The 23,284-nt window shown below is 35.7% G+C and overlaps 4 protein-coding genes across 5 annotated transcripts; all 4 read left to right on the forward strand.

Moving 5' to 3' along the window:
* Positions 1-473: 473 nt before the first annotated feature.
* Positions 474-2,656, forward strand: abrab (actin binding Rho activating protein b). 2 transcript variants are annotated; one of them, XM_086063278.1, is made up of 3 exons: positions 474-1,029; positions 1,222-1,387; positions 2,173-2,656. In XM_086063278.1, exons 1-3 carry the CDS (start codon positions 474-476, stop codon positions 2,654-2,656), a joined length of 1,206 nt encoding a protein of 401 aa, XP_085919404.1. The 2 variants fall into 2 exon arrangements, with proteins under 2 accessions (XP_085919404.1, XP_085919403.1); XM_086063277.1 differs by having other exon boundaries at positions 477-1,050; positions 1,231-1,387.
* Positions 2,657-3,839: 1,183 nt separating this feature from the next.
* On the forward strand, positions 3,840-8,233 carry LOC147158024 (zymogen granule membrane protein 16-like). The gene is made up of 4 exons (XM_086063158.1): positions 3,840-3,895; positions 6,807-6,856; positions 6,974-7,106; positions 7,912-8,233. The coding sequence occupies exons 2-4, from the start codon at positions 6,808-6,810 to the stop codon at positions 8,231-8,233; spliced, it is 504 nt and encodes a 167-aa protein (XP_085919284.1). The 5' UTR covers positions 3,840-3,895; position 6,807.
* A 661-nt stretch (positions 8,234-8,894) lies between these two features.
* On the forward strand, positions 8,895-14,648 carry LOC147158025 (zymogen granule membrane protein 16-like). The gene is made up of 6 exons (XM_086063340.1): positions 8,895-8,988; positions 9,030-9,094; positions 9,327-9,388; positions 12,608-12,657; positions 12,775-12,907; positions 14,327-14,648. The coding sequence occupies exons 1-6, from the start codon at positions 8,895-8,897 to the stop codon at positions 14,646-14,648; spliced, it is 726 nt and encodes a 241-aa protein (XP_085919466.1).
* A 673-nt stretch (positions 14,649-15,321) lies between these two features.
* On the forward strand, positions 15,322-22,919 carry LOC147158026 (zymogen granule membrane protein 16-like). The gene is made up of 4 exons (XM_086063341.1): positions 15,322-15,415; positions 19,315-19,488; positions 21,046-21,178; positions 22,598-22,919. Exons 1-4 carry the CDS (start codon positions 15,322-15,324, stop codon positions 22,917-22,919), a joined length of 723 nt encoding a protein of 240 aa, XP_085919467.1.
* The last annotated feature ends 365 nt before the right edge of the window (positions 22,920-23,284 follow it).

A 23,284-nucleotide genomic window follows, 5' to 3' on the forward strand; every position in this document is an offset into this window, starting at 1 on the left:
TTGGAAGATGAAACCGCTACATGCGTCAGTAGGGGGTCCTCGTCGGTGACGCATACCACTTTCTTTTTCTGGGCAGGAGTTGCCTCATGATACATGTCTTTTCTATCATTGCTGCGTCTCCCAATTTACTACCTATGGGGTCCCTATGTGATCTTAAATTGATTACAGTTCATATTGGGGTCAGAATATACATGCCAATATTTCCTCTTTTTCCCAAGACTTAAGACTGGTCTGCAATCACTCGTCCAGTGGCTTATTTCACTGTTGACTTGGCGTAACAGGCACTCCAATGTGTGTTGGAACCTGACTCTGTAGGGGGGAGCTGTGTCGGGCAAAGGTGCCTGGAACGGAACCCTTGGATAGCTTGACTGCTTTCAGAGCTGGAGCTGCAAAAGGAAGGGTGTGTTTACGAAGGAAGAAACTACTGACAACTCAGTCAGTTGGAATTTTTGTGCCTTACATTTATTTTAGTAATGATGTCGAACCAACAAACGGACCATCGGAAATCGTCAGCCAACAAGAACATAAAGAAGCTTCGGGCCATCAGCAAGGTGTGTGGCCTGGCCAAAAGCTGGCAGCAGTGGATATCAGAGAATGAGAAGAAGCAGGCTGCAGAGCCGTGTGGATGGTCTCCATGGCAGAGCAACTCAACAGAGGAAGCCATCCCTAGCCAGAAGACAGAGGATTCCCCGTGTTACGAGGTTGCTTCTAAAAATGTATCTGACCCTCTGCATTTGCCTGACAGAACCGCAATTGAAGATGCAAACAACTCGAAGGTACCAAGGATTTCCTCCTCCATCAAGATGAAGCTGGTGATGAAGACAGCTACCAGTGGGCCGCAAGACCGAAGTGCAGGAGTTAAGCTGCTGACAAAGAGTCCTGAGAAAGGAGGATCGGGTGAAGACGCAGACGGGTTGTTCGAGACAAAAGACTCTCCTACTCGCCAGAGAAAGTGTTCTGATGTGGTCTTATCACTGACCCAAAATTGGATGCAGGTCGAAAATGATGAGATGCCTGGAAAAGAAGATAGCCCAGAGGAACAGATTCTTGGTGCTGGAAAAAAAGATGGGCCTGAGGAACAGATTCTTGGTGCTGGAAAAAAAGATGGGCCTGAGGAACAGATTCTTGGTGCTGGAAAAGAAGATTGGCCAGAGGAACAGGTTCTTGGTGCTGGAAAAGAAGATGGCCCAGATGAACAAATTATTGGTGCTGGAAAAGAAGATGGATCAGAGGAACAGATTCTTGGTGCTGATTCAATGGAGGATAGTGGCCTTTCTCCATTAGAAAGTGACGCACTAAACATAGACAATGAAGCATCCTTAAGTAGCTTAGCAAAAGTCTGTGATGGAGAGTCACTGGCGAAAATCAAAAGGCCTCAAATCCGAACGTGAGTAAAAGATCTATGCAGATCTTGTTGAATAGAAGCACCTGTGGCTAAAGACGAACTGTTTCAGGGTTTTTACTTTCTGGACCTGGATTCCCCAACCCTGGTGGTAGTAACTCAGTCAGCAACAGAGGTGGCAAATCCAGGTCCAGAAAGTAAATACTCTTCTACATTTTGGCTTTAGTCCCTGGTGCTCGCTAGCTAGCTAACTCTCTAGCAGGTAAACGAGCACCATGGGAGCTAGCTAGCTAGCTACCACCTGAGGCTAAAGCCAAACTGTGGCAGGATTTGTACTTTTTGGACCTGGATTTGCCACCTCTGGTCAGCAAGGTCTTGACTTAGAACTAAAATATGGGAATGGTTATTGGCGGTACTACACTCACACATCCTGTCCTCAGGCCGTTCTGGAACCTGTTATGAAAAAGTACCTATAACACTGTCATTAGCCTGGCAATAATCCTGGAGCGGTGCTAGCACTTTGCAGGCACCACAAGAACAAAGAACTTGACTTTGACATGGAGACCCTTGACACTAGAGCTAAATTCTTCACAACAACTCAAAATAATAGAATTACCCGGTACTAAAAAATGTCTACCACTGAATCATTTGATACTCCTGAGGGGCTCTGAGCCACAAATGTTGTTTCCTTTCTTGGCTGACAATTTGGCCTTTTCATGTCTGCTTTAACATTTAACACGAGGTATAAATACGAAAAAGCTAGTGGTTTAGTTTAGCTTCCTGTGGTATTACATAAAGCATGTAATCATGTAATCTTACATCCTTTTCAGGTCCGGAAAGGAAGCTGTGGAAGCCAATAAGATCAATGCTCTCTCCAAGAAATACAGCCCTGTTGGGAATCTCAAGAGCCGTTGGCAAAACTGGGCCTCGGTACACACTGATGACCAGAAGCTAAACCCTTTCAGTGAATACTTTGACTACGAATACTCAATGTCACTCCGCCTCCGAAAAGGTCAAGATGGATACGGACACCCCAAGGAAGGTACTAAAACAGCAGAGAGAGCCAAACGCGCTGAGAAACACATCCATGGAGAGATCTCCGATATGTGTTACGTGATCAGAACTATGGCTGATCCGGACCAAGACGGAAAGACACGAGTTACATTTGGAGAACTGTTTGACAGATATGTTCGTATCTCTGATAAGGTGGTGGGGATTCTAATCAGAGCACGAAAACATGGGAAGGTCCACTTTGAAGGGGAAATGCTGTGGCAAGGACAGGACGATGGGGTGATCATCACTCTGCTGGTGTGATAGCACGACCAACGGCTTATAAATATGCAGCTGAAAAAATTTGTGTTAAATTAAAGAATACTTCATACAAACAAAGTGATCTGATGCCTAATCCCAACTGGCAAACCTTATTTGGCCAAAATGAACTTTCTCTACCTCAACAAAATTCCCCAGTTTCATTTTAGGATAATCCCAAAGCATGATGCAAAAGTGACGAACCAAATCAGAATTTCCGTTGTGTACTGTATTTGTTTTCTATGTCTGTCTGGTTAGGTTATTGCGTACGCCTATGCTCGTCAACCCGGTCCCGTGTGTTTACCAATCAGCTCCCTCAGACACTCATTTCTTATCCAGGTGTTTTCAAGTTTCTTTCTGTCTTTGTCAGTTCATTGTTTGTGTTAGCATTAGCAATCGCTAGCTGTTTCTCAATTTGCGCTCTTGTCCATTCCTATGTCCTTGTGATCTCATGACACAAGTACTGTTCCAATTGAAAGTATGCATAAAGTAAGAACGGAGTATTCAGATGTTGCTCTTGTCAGCAAGCTTAAACCAAGGATGCATTGGTTGGATACTAGTGAAGGCTGGGCTAGTAAAGATCCATTTCATGTTGCCATCACGTAAATACTTTAGAGTCGGGGTTTAAGTACACAGCCGTTCCGATTTCCAAAGAGACACTCAAGGATGAACGATCATCCGTACGATTTTAGGAAGACCGTACTTGGCGAGTTCATGAGAGTGTACTTTGTGTTTTTCGTAATGAGAAACGGCCTCAGTCAAAGTCAAGTCTAGTCATGACTTTCCCTAATGTGTGATTTGGGATACTTTGGCCCTTGTTATTTATTTTTACTTTTATTAATTTTGTGTTTGTTTTTTGGAAAATAAATACATTTCGTTTTTGCGTATATCATGTTTCTGTCACGGTTGAAGTTGACTCTGTCACGAAACAGAGTGGAGGACCCAAATGCAGGGAGGCAGGAGAACCACCGCAGGTATGCATGTTCTCCTAAACATAATTTATTTTACAAAAACACTAACAGGGGTACTGGGTAACTCTAAATAAACAAAGATCTGAAAAGACCAAAAAATCAAAGTAACAAACAAAACACCAGTGGTGACAGCGACAATGATCCAACCCAGACTGAACAAAACCAGGGAACTAAATACAAGCCAACTGACGAGACAACGAGAGACACCTGGACAAGACACAAGTGGCTGGGGGAGATGATTGGATGACACAAGGGAACAGGATGACGAGTACAGGTGCGAACAAAACCTTACAAGTCAGACAGGACACCAATCATAACAGTTTCCCTGCAACTGGGTCCTCAACGCTGCACTCCAAACCATGACAAAAATGAGCAGATAGCGTATAGCTAAGCCAACGGCTAGTCCCCAGTAGATGACTGGTAAATTAATTGATGCCTAGGTAATATTTTTATTCAACAGTTGAAAACAAATACTACTTTGTCATTTCTTCTACCAATTATTAAAGTTTTTTAATGTTGAAGAAAAAAAGTATTACTCAGTTACTTTCAAATTAAATATTAAAGTAATTTTAAGCGACTAGAGAAACTGAGAGTAATTTTGCTCATATCTCAGACGAAATGTAAAAAGTATACCACAATCACATTTGTTCAGTACTTTTTTGTAAAATAATAATAATAATAATAACACTCTTGACACTCCCCACACAACTAAAAAACCTTACTTGATAATCTTTGAAAGATATCTGGCAATCTGGCTTTTTCTGACTTCAATACTGATTATTGTATGTGTACGTCCAGTTTAAGACAGCATTTAGTTTACACAGTGTATATTTTCGTTCAGGATTACAGCACCCTTGTCTTATTGCCTTTTTTTTATGACTCATTCTTAATGGTAAATGTTCAGTTAAGGAAAAGTAAGAAATGTTATTTCTAGGCAAAATAAATTAGCACAGATTGTACTAAATGTTAACCACCAGAATGATGCAAAGTGCATTCAGCAGATTGCGAGTATTTTGAGTCGCTTAAAATAAATGTTTTTTTGTTTTTTTTAAATGCATCTATCTTTCTACACATTTACACAAAAAAATCCAGGTACTTTTTTTTATGATGTCTTTTACTGTACCACATACCAAATCAGTAACGATTATGCAACATGTGATGACAAAATCTGCACATCGTCTATTCAAAGTGAGACTCACTCCTCAGGTTTCTGTTATGTGCTTTGAGTACATAACACATTGTCACTTACTGCACTCACTAAAAATATTTCTATGTAACATACAGTGTTGTACTTTAATACACTATTCAGTATACTGTATATCTGTGGCCAAAAGTGATCAAAACTGTGACCAAAGCAATGAGCAAATTATCATCATAACGCCATTTCAAACTTAATTACTAGAATTCTGCATTATATTAACAGTAGGCATTAGCTTAACGTCACTATTGCAAGTTGTAAATGTAATTTTGAAACCACAAGCAAAAGCATCTGAGTGACAATTACAGCAACATGTGACAAGAAAAGCTGCAGATCATCAACTGAATGTCACAGGACCCATTTTCCAGGTTGAGCTGAGCCTCCTCAACTGTTTAATTATGAATTATGAACTAAACTGGGGAACAATTTGAGAAAAAAAATCAGCTGAATTTTATGCTGATTATAACTAAAATTGGCATTCTGATTCCAAAATTGCAATAATTTTTTTTCTAGCACGTTATGTTTTTTTCTCATCATCTTATCTTTCAGGAAAGCAATATTTTCTTTCTTTTTTTTTTAGGAGAGGATTGATTTAGATCACTTGGAAAACAACCATTGTTGAGCACGCGAGAACATTTCAAACAAAAATATATTCAAAATAAAAGTATGAAAAAAAATCTAAAAGTATGAATACTAAAACAATGTCCAATGCAGTGCCTATACAGTATATATATAAATTAGGAGTGTCAGGTGATTACAATTTTTAATCGTAATTAATCGTATGACTTCAATAATTAACTTATCGGTTCTAAATGTACAATAAAATGTAGAATAAAAATATTTTTTTCTGTGGAAAAAATGTTAAACTAATATAAATATGGCTGCATCTTTTAGTCATTGATACAGTAATTTCATAATAATTCATAAAATTTAGTTAAAATTCAGATGTCCTGTACTGTAAAAAACGAGTGTGATATTGATTTGTGTTGAGGTGCTGCCACTAGATGGCCTAATTTCATTTGTAAGACATTGGTGACAGCTCAGTGCATTTTCTTTTCATGTTAAGAAATATGCAATCTTTAACATGAAGTAACTTGTGAAATTCTGCACATTTTTTAAAACTGTACAATACAACTTTCTCCACAAATATATGCATTAGTATTAAATTCATTACTCCTAAATTTTGATGTGGACTTGTCTGCTGCGTTGCGACTGGAATTCCCCCAGTACAGGCTTTCCAAGTAAGGCGTGGTCATTAATTGCGCCTTAAAAATGTTTGTGGCATTAAAGCAATTAATTAACGCACTCAATTTGGCAACGCTAATATAAATAAAATATACATGGGTTGGGAGCATGGATGTTATCAGTTAACTAACAAACCCAACATTGTTCATCAATACACGACTGACAATTTTTGGCACTCACGCCTACAGTATAACAAACTTACTGCAGTGGAGGAACTGCAACTCTACACTACATTTAGAGGTGCCGCATATATATGCTGCATTATTTTCTAATTGAACCATCAACAACATGGCATGAAGTTATATTATAGCAATGCAAGGTAAATCAGACCTGAAGTGCATCGTCCAATGTCACATTTAAAATATCTGGCAAAGTCACACACAATGCAGGCAGGGCAGGTTCTACATGGATTGTATTAATAGATCAGAAGATAATGTTTTAAAATATACCTGGAATTTTTTTTTAAAGCCATAAGTACCTCCTCCATACATTTGCATCTCCACTTCACCTTGAAGGAAATGTATAAATATAAACCAACACAACACTAATTTACTAGTTTAGCCGGACAGACTAACGCTGCAGCTTCTTTACAGGAAATGTAGACTGAATCTGAAAAGCTTAATACAATTTTTTTTTTCTGCATTACTGATATAAGAGCAAGCAACAGGTAAGGCTGATTTGTGCCCATCTGATATTAGTAATGATTTATTAAGTATTTTCCCTCTATTTTTTTTCTCCACAGAATGTTTTTACTTGTCTTTTCCGTTCTCCTCTCAACTGTTTTCGCTGATGGTAAATCTGCACATTGACACTGGATGGAAGAATTCATATTTTTTGTTATTGATCGAGAGTCGTTGTATATTTACCAGATGTTTTTCAATCAAGAATTTGTGTATGTATTTTTTGCAGAATTGCCTGGCGCCCAATACTACTCGTACTCTAAACAGGTTGGCTCTGGATTAGGACGCGCGTATGTTATCAACGGCATTGGGAGGATCACCGGTGTACGAATATGGGAGGCATTTAACACACACATCTACGGGTGAATAATTTATTTAACTTAAAAATCATTACAGTATATATAATTAAAGAAAGAAGAAAGTAATTTGTTTTATCAGTACAAAACCTTTATGGGAAAATAACAATACCGAATATAGAATAGAGAGTGAATAATGAGAATTAATAAAGATTCAAAACATAAATGCTTTACAAGCGTTTAAATCAGGTTAAAAAATGTGCTCTTTTCCCATACCTAGGATTAATTCTCTCAACATATTTTTAAAATCCTGCTTTCAAAAATCTTTGTAACATAGTAAGCTATTTTTTAAATTTCTTTATTTTGCTTTTAAATCTCTTTAACTCTTTTGTAACAGTTTTGACATGTTTCACTTTTAATTACAGTATGTGAAGCATATTGAGTTACTTTGTGTATGAAATGCACAATAAATCTGTGATTCTATTTTGTTTATTTATTTATGTTTGACTACCCCTAGTGTCTGCATAGGTACTGGTAAACGTTGAAAAAAATTCGATTTTTTGTTGTTGTTTCTTATTAAGCCACCTGTTTAACTCATTTGCTCCCAAAAACGCATAAATATGTTCTATTTTAAATATTACCAGTGTCCCAAAGACGTATTTATAAGTTTTTATGTTTTTGTTGTTGTTGTTTTTTTAATGCTAGAGCATACAGAAGGCTTTGACGCAGCCTCTGAACTGAAGAGAATGCTTGAAGCAATGGTAGTTATTACAAAAACGGCCAGCAGGTGGCAGCAGAGTATAAGAGAACAACCAGGGCCATGTTGCAACAAGCTCATACATTTCAAGTTTGTCTATTTTATCTTCACCAGCCTCCAGCTACGGTATGACTACACCTGGAGCCGAGTGACGGGCATCCAGAGAGGCCAAATGCAGCAAATGCTGTTGTTTGATGATGAGACCATTGTGCAGATCTCAGGAAAATATGCACACCACATTCAATCTCTGGAGTTCACTACCAACCTGGGCCGTTCCTTGCACGCGGGCCAGCCTCGGGGGCATTCGTTCAACATGTACCCCGACAATGAGAAGGCTGCACTGCGATACATCAACGGCAGGGTCCACGGTGGCATCACTTCCATTGGGGCACACTGGGATGTTGTTTCTGAAACTTATTTGCAAAAGGGCAAATGATTGTGATTCACCATTCATCTGCTTTGGACATATAAAATATTTTCCTGGTGATTTTATTCCTTAATTAAAACTGTCCATAGTGCACATGTGAAATAGTTATTATGTGATTAGCAACTTTTTTGTTTTTTACTTTGTCAAAGCTTTTTCAAGTCCGGGTTTATATGTCTTTTTTGTTATAATTCTTTGCTTTTGTATGGTGCTTTGAAGGCCATTAAATATATTTCAATCAAAGACTGAAAACTTAAAAAATGCTTTGAGTGTAAATCTTTTTCAATTAATAAAGTTTTGAATGCCTAACAAAATACAATGATCTCAGTCTAACAGTTAATGCTGGGTTAAAAGTAACCTAAATTGGTTGAAATAGCTAGATGCAAAAGTGACGAACCAAATCAGAATTTCCGTTGTGTACTGTATTTGTTTTCTATGTCTGTCTGGTTAGGTTATTGCGTACGCCTATGCTCGTCAACCCGGTCCCTTGTGTTTACCAATCAGCTCCCTCAGACACTCATTTCTTATCCAGGTGTTTTCAAGTTTCTTTCTGTCTTTGTCAGTTCATTGTTTGTGTTAGCATTAGCAATCGCTAGCTGTTTCTCAATTTGCGCTCTTGTCCATTCCTATGTCCTTGTGATCTCATGACACAAGTACTGTTCCAATTGAAAGTATGCATAAAGTAAGAACGGAGTATTCAGATGTTGCTCTTGTCAGCTTGCTTAAACCAAGGATGCATTGGTTGGATACTAGTGAAGGCTGGGCTAGTAAAGATCCATTTCATGTTGCCATCACGTAAATACTTTAGAGTCGGGGTTTAAGTACACGGCCGTTCCGATTTCCAAAGAGACTCTCGAGGATGAACGATCATCCGTACGATTTTAGGAAGACCGTACTTGGCGAGTTCATGAGAGTGTACTTTGTGTTTTTCGTAATGAGAAACGGCCTCAGTCAAAGTCAAGTCTAGTCATGACTTTCCCTAATGTGTGATTTGGGATACTTTGGCCCTTGTTATTTATTTTTACTTTTATTAATTTTGTGTTTGTTTTTTGGAAAATAAATACATTTCGTTTTTGCGTATATCATGTTTCTGTCACGGTTGAAGTTGACTCTGTCACGAAACAGAGTGGAGGACCCAAATGCAGGGAGGCAGGAGAACCACCGCAGGTATGCATGTTCTCCTAAACATAATTTATTTTACAAAAACACTAACAGGGGTACTGGGTAACTCTAAATAAACAAAGATCTGAAAAGACCAAAAAATCAAAGTAACAAACAAAACACCAGTGGTGACAGCGACAATGATCCAACCCAGACTGAACAAAACCAGGGAACTAAATACAAGCCAACTGACGAGACAACGAGAGACACCTGGACAAGACACAAGTGGCTGGGGGAGATGATTGGATGACACAAGGGAACAGGATGACGAGTACAGGTGCGAACAAAACCTTACAAGTCAGACAGGACACCAATCATAACAGTTTCCCTGCAACTGGGTCCTCAACGCTGCACTCCAAACCATGACAAAAATGAGCAGATAGCGTATAGCTAAGCCAACGGCTAGTCCCCAGTAGATGACTGGTAAATTAATTGATGCCTAGGTAATATTTTTATTCAACAGTTGAAAACAAATACTACTTTGTCATTTCTTCTACCAATTATTAAAGTTTTTTAATGTTGAAGAAAAAAAGTATTACTCAGTTACTTTCAAATTAAATATTAAAGTAATTTTAAGCGACTAGAGAAACTGAGAGTAATTTTGCTCATATCTCAGATGAAATGTAAAAAGTATACCACAATCACATTTGTTCAGTACTTTTTTGTAAAATAATAATAATAATAATAACACTCTTGACACTCCCCACACAACTAAAAAACCTTACTTGATAATCTTTGAAAGATATCTGGCAATCTGGCTTTTTCTGACTTCAATACTGATTATTGTATGTGTACGTCCAGTTTAAGACAGCATTTAGTTTACACAGTGTATATTTTCGTTCAGGATTACAGCACCCTTGTCTTATTGCCTTTTTTTTTATGACTCATTCTTAATGGTAAATGTTCAGTTAAGGAAAAGTAAGAAATGTTATTTCTAGGCAAAATAAATTAGCACAGATTGTACTAAATGTTAACCACCAGAATGATGCAAAGTGCATTCAGCAGATTGCGAGTATTTTGAGTCGCTTAAAATAAATGTTTTTTGTTTTTTTTAAATGCATCTATCTTTCTACACATTTACACAAAAAAATCCAGGTACTTTTTTTTATGATGTCTTTTACTGTACCACATACCAAATCAGTAACGATTATGCAACATGTGATGACAAAATCTGCACATCGTCTATTCAAAGTGAGACTCACTCCTCAGGTTTCTGTTATGTGCTTTGAGTACATAACACATTGTCACTTACTGCACTCACTAAAAATATTTCTATGTAATATACAGTGTTGTACTTTAATACACTATTCAGTATACTGTATATCTGTGGCCAAAAGTGATCAAAACTGTGACCAAAGCAATGAGCAAATTATCATCATAACGCCATTTCAAACTTAATTACTAGAATTCTGCATTATATTAACAGTAGGCATTAGCTTAACGTCACTATTGCAAGTTGTAAATGTAATTTTGCAACCACAAGCAAAAGCATCTGAGTGACAATTACAGCAACATGTGACAAGAAAAGCTGCAGATCATCAACTGAATGTCACAGGACCCATTTTCCAGGTTGAGCTGAGCCTCCTCAACTGTTTAATTATGAATTATGAACTAAACTGGGGAACAATTTGAGAAAAAAAAATCAGCTGAATTTTATGCTGATTATAACTAAAATTGGCATTCTGATTCCAAAATTGCAATAAATTTTTTTCTAGCACGTTATGTTTTTTTCTCATCATCTTATCTTTCAGGAAAGCAATATTTTCTTTCTTTTTTTTTAGGAGAGGATTGATTTAGATCACTTGGAAAACAACCATTGTTGAGCACGCGAGAAAATTTCAAACAAAAATATATTCAAAATAAAAGTATGAAAAAAAATATAAAAGTATGAATACTAAAACAATGTCCAATGCAGTCCCTATACAGTATATAGATATATAAATTAGGAGTGTCAGGTGGTTACAATTTTTAATCGTAATTAATCGTATGACTTCAATAGTTAACTTATCGGTTCTAAATGTACAATAAAATGTAGAATACATATTAAAAAATTCTAAGTTTTATACTCTTGTTAACATAAAAGTGGAAAAAATGTTAAACTAATATAAATATGGCTGCATCTTTTAGTCATTGATACAGTAATTTCATAATAATTCATAAAATTTAGTTAAAATTCAGATGTCCTGTACTGTAAAAAACGAGTGTGATATTGATTTGTGTTGAGGTGCTGCCACTAGATGGCTCAATTGCATTTGTAAGACATTGGTGACAGCTCAGTGCATTTTCTTTTCATGTTAAGAACTATGCAATCTTTAACATGAAGTAACTTGTGAAATTCTGCACATTTTTTAAAACTGTACAATACAACTTTCTCCACAAATATATGCATTAGTATTAAATTCATTACTCCTAAATTTTGATGTGGACTTGTCTGCTGCGTTGCGACTGGAATTCCCCCAGTACAGGCTTTCCAAGTAAGGCGTGGTCATTAATTGCGCCTTAAAAATGTTTGTGGCATTAAAGCAATTAATTAACGCACTCAATTTGGCAACGCTAATATAAATAAAATATACATGGGTTGGGAGCATGGATGTTATCAGTTAACTAACAAACCCAACATTGTTCATCAATACACGACTGACAATTTTTGGCACTCACGCCTACAGTATAACAAACTTACTGCAGTGGAGGAACTGCAACTCTACACTACATTTAGAGGTGCCGCATATATATGCTGCATTATTTTCTAATTGAACCATCAACAACATGGCATGAAGTTATATTATAGCAATGCAAGGTAAATCAGACCTGAAGTGCATCGTCCAATGTCACATTTAAAATATCTGGCAAAGTCACACACAATGCAGGCAGGGCAGGTTCTACATGGATTGTATTAATAGATCAGAAGATAATGTTTTAAAATATACCTGGAATTTTTTTTTAAAGCCATAAGTACCTCCTCCATACATTTGCATCTCCACTTCACCTTGAAGGAAATGTATAAATATGAACCAACACAACACTAATTTACTAGTTTAGCCGGACAGACTAACGCTGCAGCTTCTTTACAGGAAATGTAGACTGCATCTGAAAAACTTAATACAAAAAAATTCTTTTTTTCTGCATTACTGATATAAGAGCAAGCAACAGGTAAGGCTGATTTGTGCCCATCTGATATTAGGAATGATTTATTAAGTATTTTCCCCCTATTTTTTTTCTCCACAGAATGTTTTTACTTGTCTTTTCCGTTCTCCTCTCAACTATTTTCGCTGATGGTAAATCTGCACATTGACACTGGATGGAAGAATTCATATTTTTTGTTATTGATCGAGAGTCGTTGTATATTTACCAGATGTTTTTCAATCAAGAATTTGTGTATGTATTTTTTGCAGAATTGCCTGGCGCCCAATACTACTCGTACTCTAAACAGGTTGGCTCTGGATTAGGACGCGCGTATGTTATCAACGGCATTGGGAGGATCACCGGTGTACGAATATGGGAGGCATTTAACACACACATCTACGGGTGAATAATTTATTTAACTTAAAAATCATTACAGTATATATAATTAAAGAAAGAAGAAAGTAATTTGTTTTATCAGTACAAAACCTTTATGGGAAAATAACAATACCGAATATAGAATAGAGAGTGAATAATGAGAATTAATAAAGATTCAAAACATAAATGCTTTACAAGCGTTTAAATCAGGTTAAAAAATGTGCTCTTTTCCCATACCTAGGATTAATTCTCTCAACATATTTTTAAAATCCTGCTTTCAAAAATCTTTGTAACATAGTAAGCTATTTTTTAAATTTCTTTATTTTGCTTTTAAATCTCTTTAACTCTTTTGTAACAGTTTTGACATGTTTCACTTTTAATTACAGTATGTGAAGCATATTGAGTTACTTTGTGTATGAAATGCACAATAAATCTGTGATTCTATTTTGTTTATTTATTTATGTTTGACTACCCCTAGTGTCTGCATAGGTACTGGTAAACGTTGAAAAAAATTCGATTTTTTGTTGTTGTTTCTTATTAAGCCACCTGTTTAACTCATTTGCTCCCAAAAACGCATAAATATGTTCTATTTTAAATATTACCAGTGTCCCAAAGACGTATTTATAAGTTTTTATGTTTTTGTTGTTGTTGTTTTTTTAATGCTAGAGCATACAGAAGGCTTTGACGCAGCCTCTGAACTGAAGAGAATGCTTGAAGCAATGGTAGTTATTACAAAAACGGCCAGCAGGTGGCAGCAGAGTATAAGAGAACAACCAGGGCCATGTTGCAACAAGCTGTTTTTCCTACAGTTTTAAAAAGATTTGTGAATAATGATGAAATTTAGCTATATTCTAATGCTAATTGCTGCAAAAGGGAAACACAGAAAATGTCCTGATGAAAGAATAGTCTAATATTCTGTGTGCCTTGCAAAATCAGTCAATCCAGTAAAACAGCCAGGAGCAAAGGGGGTTGCTTCAGTGAAAATGGCTGGGAGTGAATGATATCATGTGTTGCTTGTTGTTGTGCAACCAGCCAAGCAGATAACAAAAATCACTGTCAACGCTCATTGGTTAGCAAAGGGGACCTCTCCACGCCAAATTTCAGTCACAGTATGTCCCTATGCTATACTTTTAATTATGTTACTTTATATTACTTAATTATATTACTTTACTTTTACTTTTATAATATTAAAAAAAATGTTTTAGTATCAGAAACCATAAATGAGAGAAATATAGAATTGCCATTCATTTCATGCAATTTTAAGGAAATATGCTATATCGGGGCCAATTTTATGTATCAAAATCTTGTTGGCATTTGGTACCAGCTGTCATTTACTACTTATGGGTATAAGTCTGAAAAAAATTGAACATCCCTACATATTACCATATTAAACCTTTTGATTAATATATTCATACATTTCAAGTTTGTCTATTTTATCTTCACCAGCCTCCAGCTACGGTATGACTACACGTGGAGCCGAGTGACGGGCATCCAGAGAGGCCAAATGCAGCAAATGCTGTTGTTTGATGATGAGACCATTGTGCAGATCTCAGGAAAATATGCACACCACATTCAATCTCTGGAGTTCACTACCAACCTGGGCCGTTCCTTGCACGCGGGCCAGCCTCGGGGGCATTCGTTCAACATGTACCCCGACAATGAGAAGGCTGCACTGCGATACATCAACGGCAGGGTCCACGGTGGCATCACTTCCATTGGGGCACACTGGGATGTTGTTTCTGAAACTTATTTGCAAAAGGGCAAATGATTGTGATTCACCATTCATCAGCTTTGGACATATAAAATATTTTCCTGGTGATTTTATTCCTTAATTAAAACTGTCCATAGTGCACATGTGAAATAGTTCTTATGTGATTAGCAACTTTTTTGTTTTTTACTTTGTCAAAGCTTTTTCAAGTCTGGGTTTATATGTCTTTTTTGTTATAATTCTTTGCTTTTGTATGGTGCTTTGAAGGCCAGTAAATTGCCATTAAATATCTATCAATCAAAGACTGAAAACTTAAAAAAATGCTTTGAGTGTAAATCTTTTTCAATTAATAAAGTTTTGAATGCCTAACAAAATACAATGATCTCAGTCTAACAGTTAATGCTGGGTTAAAAGTAACCTAAATTGGTTGAAATAGCTAGATGCAAAAGTGACGAACCAAATCAGAATTTCCGTTGTGTACTGTATTTGTTTTCTATGTCTGTCTGGTTAGGTTATTGCGTACGCCTATGCTCGTCAACCCGGTCCCTTGTGTTTACCAATCAGCTCCCTCAGACACTCATTTCTTATCCAGGTGTTTTCAAGTTTCTTTCTGTCTTTGTTAGTTCATTGTTTGTGTTAGCATTAGCAATCGCTAGCTGTTTCTCAATTTGCGCTCTTGTCCATTCCTATGTCCTTGTGATCTCATGACACAAGTACTGTTCCAATTGAAAGTATGCATAAAGTAAGAACGGAGTATTCAGATGTTGCTCTTGTCAGCAAGCTTAAACCAAGGATACATTGGTTGGATACTAGTGAAGGCTGGGCTAGTAAAGATCCGTTTCATGTTGCCATCACGTAAATACTTTAGAGTCGGGGTTTAAGTACACGGCCGTTCCGATTTCCAAAGAGACTCTCGAGGATGAACGATCATCCGTACGATTTTAGGAAGACCGTACTTGGCGAGTTCATGAGAGTGTACTTTGTGTTTTTCGTAATGAGACACGGCCTCAGTCAAAGTCAAGTCTAGTCATGACTTTCCCTAATGTGTGATTTGGGATACTTTGGCCCTTGTTATTTATTTTTACTTTTGTTAATTTTGTGTTTGTTTTTTGGAAAATAAATACATTTCGTTTTTGCGTATATCATGTTTCTGTCACGGTTGAAGTTGACTCTGTCACGAAACGGAGTGGAGGAACCAAATGCAGGGAGGCAGGAGAACCACCGCATGGATGCATGTTCTCCTAAACATAATTTATTTTACAAAAACACTAACAGGGGTACTGGGTAACTCTAAATAAACAAAGATCTGAAAAGACCAAAAATCTAAGTAACAAACAAAACACCAGTGGTGACAGCGACAATGATCCAACCCAGACTGAACAAAACCAGGGAACTAAATACAAGCCAACTGATGAGACAACGAGAGACACCTGGACAAGACATAAGTGGCTGGGTGAGATGATTGGATGACACAAGGGAACAGGATGACGAGTACAGGTGCGAACAAAACCTTACAAGTCAGACAGGACACCAATCATAACAGTTTCCCTGCAACTGGGTCCTCAACGCTGCACTCCAAACCATGACAAAAATGAGCAGATAGCGTATAGCTAAGCCAACGGCTAGTCCCCAGTAGATGACTGGTAAATTAATTGATGCCTAGGTAATATTTTTATTCAACAGTTGAAAAAAAATGCTACTTTGTCATTTCTTCTACCAATTATTAAAGTTTTTTAATGTTGAAGAAAAAAAGTATTACTCAGTTACTTTCAAATTAAATATTAAAGTAATTTTAAGCGACTAGAGAAACTGACACTCCCCACACAACTAAAAAACCTTACTTGATAATCTTTGAAAGATATCTGGCAATCTGGCTTTTTCTGACTTTAATGCTGATTATTGTATGTGTACGTCCAGTTTAACCCGTGGGCGTTATTTGTCCATTTTCTGGCTTTTTTCAGTTTTTCTGTTTTTTATCAAAGAAAAAGCATTTGAAAAAAATACACTAGGGACCTGACATTTTACCAGGATTGTTTAAAAATGTAGAAGTTCAAATTGGCGCCATGCTGTAATTTATAATTATTACCAAACAGGAGGGAGAGATTCACACTAAATTGTTGTAATAATGCCCGATTTTGGCTCATTGACTCCCATTATAAATCACAGTTTTTGATATGCTGTAAACCTGATGTGTTATAATGCATTTTCCGTGATTACTGATGCAATCGCTTCTTTGACGAGTCATAAACATGAAAATAGAGGAATTTGTGTGTTGAGAGTGTTAACACAAAATCCACTAGGTGGCGCCAAAGGCTAATAAATGAATACAAAATGCATGCATAAAAAAATTCTATTGTTATGACTTATGGACTTGTTTGAGCCTCTAACTATGTCATATGAAATATTCAAATTATTATTTTATTTTATATATATATACAGCATATTTAGTCTTGCTATTAGCATAATACTGCTATTGTTGTACATAGGGGGCATTAAAAAAATAAAAAATTATAAAAATTATATATGTGTAGATAGGTCTGATGCCACTGAACATTTTGAGCGATTGAAAGTGAAAAAAATACTCATAAATGACTAAGTTATCTCACTTCAAAGGAAATGCCTGATTTTGGCAAAATTACAAGAGTTTTGTGCTATTCAGAAAAATGCCATTGTGAAAAACTGGGCATGCATAAAAAAATTATATTGTTATGACTTATGACCTTATTTTGAGCCTCTAACTATGTCATATGAAATATTCAAATTATTATTTTATTTTATATATATATACAGCATAGTTAGTCTTGCTATTAGAATAATACTGCTATTATTGTCCATAGGGGGCATTAAAAAAATGTAATTAAATAAAAACTATACATGTATAGATAGGTCTGATGCCACTGAAAATTTTGAGCGGTTGAAAGTGAAAAAAATATTCATAAATGACTAAGTTATCTCACTACAAAGGAAATGCCTGATTTTGCCAAAATTACAAGAGTTTTGAAAAATGCCATTGTGTAAAAACTGGGCATGCATAAAAAAATTATATTGTTATGACTTATGACCTTGTTTGAGCCTCTAACTATGTCATATGAAATATTCAAATTAGTCTTTTATTTTATATATATATACAGCATAGTTAGTCTTGCTATTAGCATAATACTGCTATTATTGTCCATAGGGGGCATTAAAAAAATAAAATAAAATAAAAAATAAATATGTATAGATAGGTCACTGAACATTTTGAGCGGTTGAAAGTGAAAAAATATTCATAAATGACTAAGTTATCTCACTTCAAAGGAAATGCCTGATTTTGGCAAAATTACAAGAGTTTTGTGCTATTCAGAAAAATGCCATTGTGAAAAACTGGGCATGCATAAAAAAATTATATTGTTATGACTTATGGACTTATTCAAGCCTCTAAATATGTCATATGAAATATTCAAATTAGACCTTTATTTTACATATATATACAGCATAGTTAATTTTGCTGTTAGCATAATACTGCTATTATTGTCCATAGAGGGCATTAAAAAAAAACATTTTTTTTTTAAACTATATATGTATAGATAGGTCTGATGCCAGTGAACATTTTTAGCGGTTGAAAGTGTAAAAAATATTCATAAATGACTAAGTTATCACACTTCAAAGGAAATGCCAGATTTTGGCAACAATTACAAGAATTTAATCAAAAAAAAATAACGCCCACGGGTTAAGACAGCATTTAGTTTGCACAGTGTATATTTTCGTTCAGGATTACAGCACCCTTGTCTTATTGCCTTTTTTTTATGACTCATTCTTAATGGTAAATGTTCAGTTAAGGAAAAGTAAGAAATGTTATTTCTAGGCAAAATAAATTAGCACAAATTGTACTAAACGTTAACCACCAGAATGATGCAAAGTGCATTCAGCAGATTGCGAGTATTTTGAGTCGCTTAAAATAAATGTTTTTTGTTTTTTTTAAATGCATCTATCTTTCTACACATTTACACAAATAAATCCAGGTACTTTTTTTTATGATGTATTTTACTGTACCACATACCAAATCAGTAACGATTATGCAACATGTGATGACAAAATCTGCACATCGTCTATTCAAAGTGAGACTCACTCCTCAGGTTTCTATTATGTGCTTTGAGTACATAACACATTGTCACTTACTGCACTCACTAAAAATATTTCTATGTAATATAAAGTGTTGTACTTTAATACACTATTCAGTATACTGTATATCTGTGGCCAAAAGTTATCAAAACTGTGACCAAAGCAATGAGCAAATTATCATCATAACGCCATTTCAAACTTAATTACTAGAATTCTGCATTATATTAACAGTAGGCATTAGCTTAACGTCACTATTGCAAGTTGTAAATGTAATTTTGCAACCACAGGCAAAAGCATCTGAGTGACAATTACAGCAACATGTGAAAAGAAAAGCTGCAGATCATCAACTGAATGTCACAGGACCCATTTTCCAGGTTGAGCTGAGCCTCCTCAACTGTTTAATTATGAATTATGAACTAAACTGGGGAAAAATTTGAAGGAAAAAAAATCAGATGAATTTTATGCTGATTATGACAAAAATTGGCGTTCTGATTCCAAAATTGCATTCATTTTTTTTCTAGCATGTAAATTTTTTTTCTCATCATCTTTTCTTTCAGGAACGCAAAATTCCATTGATTAGCTATAGCAACCCTGTAGAGTTGATCACGATTGGACTCATCCACAGCTACGTGGCTACTTGCTTGTGCAATCCCAACTGAGACTGTTCGGTCATGCAACAACAACAGCTATCTCTATGGCGCTCTTGATGAATGGATGGATGGATGTTTTTACGCTAAGGAACGAAAAGAGATCGGCAACCAGCATGAGATATCCGTTTTGAGCGAGACCAGTGTGCCAAGTCTCTCAAGATCTCCTCTGGAAAACAACCATTGTTGAGCACGCAAAAATATATTCAAAATAAAAGTATGAAAAAAAAATCTAAAAGTATGAATACTAAAACAATGTCCAATGCAGTGCCTATACAGTATATATATAAATTAGGAGTGTCAGGTGATTACAATTTTTAATCGTAATTAATCGTATGACTTCAATAATTAACTTATCGGTTCTAAATGTACAATAAAATGTAGAATAAAAATATTTTTTTCTGTGGAAAAAATGTTAAACTAATATAAATATGGCTGCATCTTTTAGTCATTGATACAGTAATTTCATAATAATTCATAAAATTTAGTTAAAATTCAGATGTCCTGTACTGTAAAAAACGAGTGTGATATTGATTTGTGTTGAGGTGCTGCCACTAGATGGCCTAATTTCATTTGTAAGACATTGGTGACAGCTCAGTGCATTTTCTTTTCATGTTAAGAACTATGCAATCTTTAACATGAAGTAACTTGTGAAATTCTGCACATTTTTTAAAACTGTACAATACAACTTTCTCCACAAATATATGCATTAGTATTAAATTCATTACTCCTAAATTTTGATGTGGACTTGTCTGCTGCGTTGCGACTGGAATTCCCCCAGTACAGGCTTTCCAAGTAAGGCGTGGTCATTAATTGCGCCTTAAAAATGTTTGTGGCATTAAAGCAATTAATTAACGCACTCAATTTGGCAACGCTAATATAAATAAAATATACATGGGTTGGGAGCATGGATGTTATCAGTTAACTAACAAACCCAACATTGTTCATCAATACACGACTGACAATTTTTGGCACTCACGCCTACAGTATAACAAACTTACTGCAGTGGAGGAACTGCAACTCTACACTACATTTAGAGGTGCCGCATATATATGCTGCATTATTTTCTAATTGAACCATCAACAACATGGCATGAAGTTATATTATAGCAATGCAAGGTAAATCAGACCTGAAGTGCATCGTCCAATGTCACATTTAAAATATCTGGCAAAGTCACACACAATGCAGGCAGGGCAGGTTCTACATGGATTGTATTAATAGATCAGAAGATAATGTTTTAAAATATACCTGGAATTTTTTTTTAAAGCCATAAGTACCTCCTCCATACATTTGCATCTCCACTTCACCTTGAAGGAAATGTATAAATATAAACCAACACAACACTAATTTACTAGTTTAGCCGGACAGACTAACGCTGCAGCTTCTTTACAGGAAATGTAGACTGAATCTGAAAAGCTTAATACAATTTTTTTTTTTCTGCATTACTGATATAAGAGCAAGCAACAGGTAAGGCTGATTTGTGCCCATCTGATATTAGTAATGATTTATTAAGTATTTTCCCTCTATTTTTTTTCTCCACAGAATGTTTTTACTTGTCTTTTCCGTTCTCCTCTCAACTGTTTTCGCTGATGGTAAATCTGCACATTGACACTGGATGGAAGAATTCATATTTTTTGTTATTGATCGAGAGTCGTTGTATATTTACCAGATGTTTTTCAATCAAGAATTTGTGTATGTATTTTTTGCAGAATTGCCTGGCGCCCAATACTACTCGTACTCTAAACAGGTTGGCTCTGGATTAGGACGCGCGTATGTTATCAACGGCATTGGGAGGATCACCGGTGTACGAATATGGGAGGCATTTAACACACACATCTACGGGTGAATAATTTATTTAACTTAAAAATCATTACAGTATATATAATTAAAGAAAGAAGAAAGTAATTTGTTTTATCAGTACAAAACCTTTATGGGAAAATAACAATACCGAATACAGAATAGAGAGTGAATAATGAGAATTAATAAAGATTCAAAACATAAATGCTTTACAAGCGTTTAAATCAGGTTAAAAAATGTGCTCTTTTCCCATACCTAGGATTAATTCTCTCAACATATTTTTAAAATCCTGCTTTCAAAAATCTTTGTAACATAGTAAGCTATTTTTTAAATTTCTTTATTTTGCTTTTAAATCTCTTTAACTCTTTTGTAACAGTTTTGACATGTTTCACTTTTAATTACAGCATGTGAAGCATATTGAGTTACTTTGTGTATGAAATGCACAATAAATCTGTGATTCCATTTTGTTTATTTATTTATGTTTGACTACCCCTAGTGTCTGCATAGGTACTGGTAAACGTTGAAAAAAATTCGATTTTTTGTTGTTGTTTCTTATTAAGCCACCTGTTTAACTCATTTGCTCCCAAAAACGCATAAATATGTTCTATTTTAAATATTACCAGTGTCCCAAAGACGTATTTATAAGTTTTTATGTTTTTGTTGTTGTTGTTTTTTTAATGCTAGAGCATACAGAAGGCTTTGACGCAGCCTCTGAACTGAAGAGAATGCTTGAAGCAATGGTAGTTATTACAAAAACGGCCAGCAGGTGGCAGCAGAGTATAAGAGAACAACCAGGGCCATGTTGCAACAAGCTGTTTTTCCTACAGTTTTAAAAAGATTTGTGAATAATGATGAAATTTAGCTATATTCTAATGCTAATTGCTGCAAAAGGGAAACACAGAAAATGTCCTGATGAAAGAATAGTCTAATATTCTGTGTGCCTTGCAAAATCAGTCAATCCAGTAAAACAGCCAGGAGCAAAGGGGGTTGCTTCAGTGAAAATGGCTGGGAGTGAATGATATCATGTGTTGCTTGTTGTTGTGCAACCAGCCAAGCAGATAACAAAAATCACTGTCAACGCTCATTGGTTAGCAAAGGGGACCTCTCCACGCCAAATTTCAGTCCCAGTATGTCCCTATGCTATACTTTTAATTATGTTACTTTATATTACTTAATTATATTACTTTACTTTTACTTTTATAATATTAAAAAAAATGTTTTAGTATCAGAAACCATAAATGAGAGAAATATAGAATTGCCATTCATTTCATGCAATTTTAAGGAAATATGCTATATCGGGGCCAATTTTATGTATCAAAATCTTGTTGGCATTTGGTACCAGCTGTCATTTACTACTTATGGGTATAAGTCTGAAAAAAATTGAACATCCCTACATATTACCATATTAAACCTTTTGATTAATATATTCATACATTTCAAGTTTGTCTATTTTATCTTCACCAGCCTCCAGCTACGGTATGACTACACGTGGAGCCGAGTGACGGGCATCCAGAGAGGCCAAATGCAGCAAATGCTGTTGTTTGATGATGAGACCATTGTGCAGATCTCAGGAAAATATGCACACCACATTCAATCTCTGGAGTTCACTACCAACCTGGGCCGTTCCTTGCACGCGGGCCAGCCTCAGGGGCATTCGTTCAACATGTACCCCGACAATGAGAAGGCTGCACTGCGATACATCAACGGCAGGGTCCACGGTGGCATCACTTCCATTGGGGCACACTGGGATGTTGTTTCTGAAACTTATTTGCAAAAGGGCAAATGATTGTGATTCACCATTCATCTGCTTTGGACATATAAAATATTTTCCTGGTGATTTTATTCCTTAATTAAAACTGTCCATAGTGCACATGTGAAATAGTTATTATGTGATTAGCAACTTTTTTGTTTTTTACTTTGTCAAAGCTTTTTCAAGTCCGGGTTTATATGTCTTTTTTGTTATAATTCTTTGCTTTTGTATGGTGCTTTGAAGGCCATTAAATATCTTTCAATCAAAGACTGAAAACTTAAAAAAATGCTTTGAGTGTAAATCTTTTTCAATTAATAAAGTTTTGAATGCCTAACAAAATACAATGATCTCAGTCTAACAGTTAATGCTGGGTTAAAAGTAACCTAAATTGGTTGAAATAG

This window comes from Leptonotus elevatus, chromosome 19 (genome assembly GCF_054856555.1).
Source record: "Leptonotus elevatus isolate MCC_2025b chromosome 19, RoL_Lele_1.0, whole genome shotgun sequence".
Taxonomy (NCBI): Eukaryota; Metazoa; Chordata; class Actinopteri; order Syngnathiformes; family Syngnathidae; genus Leptonotus; species Leptonotus elevatus.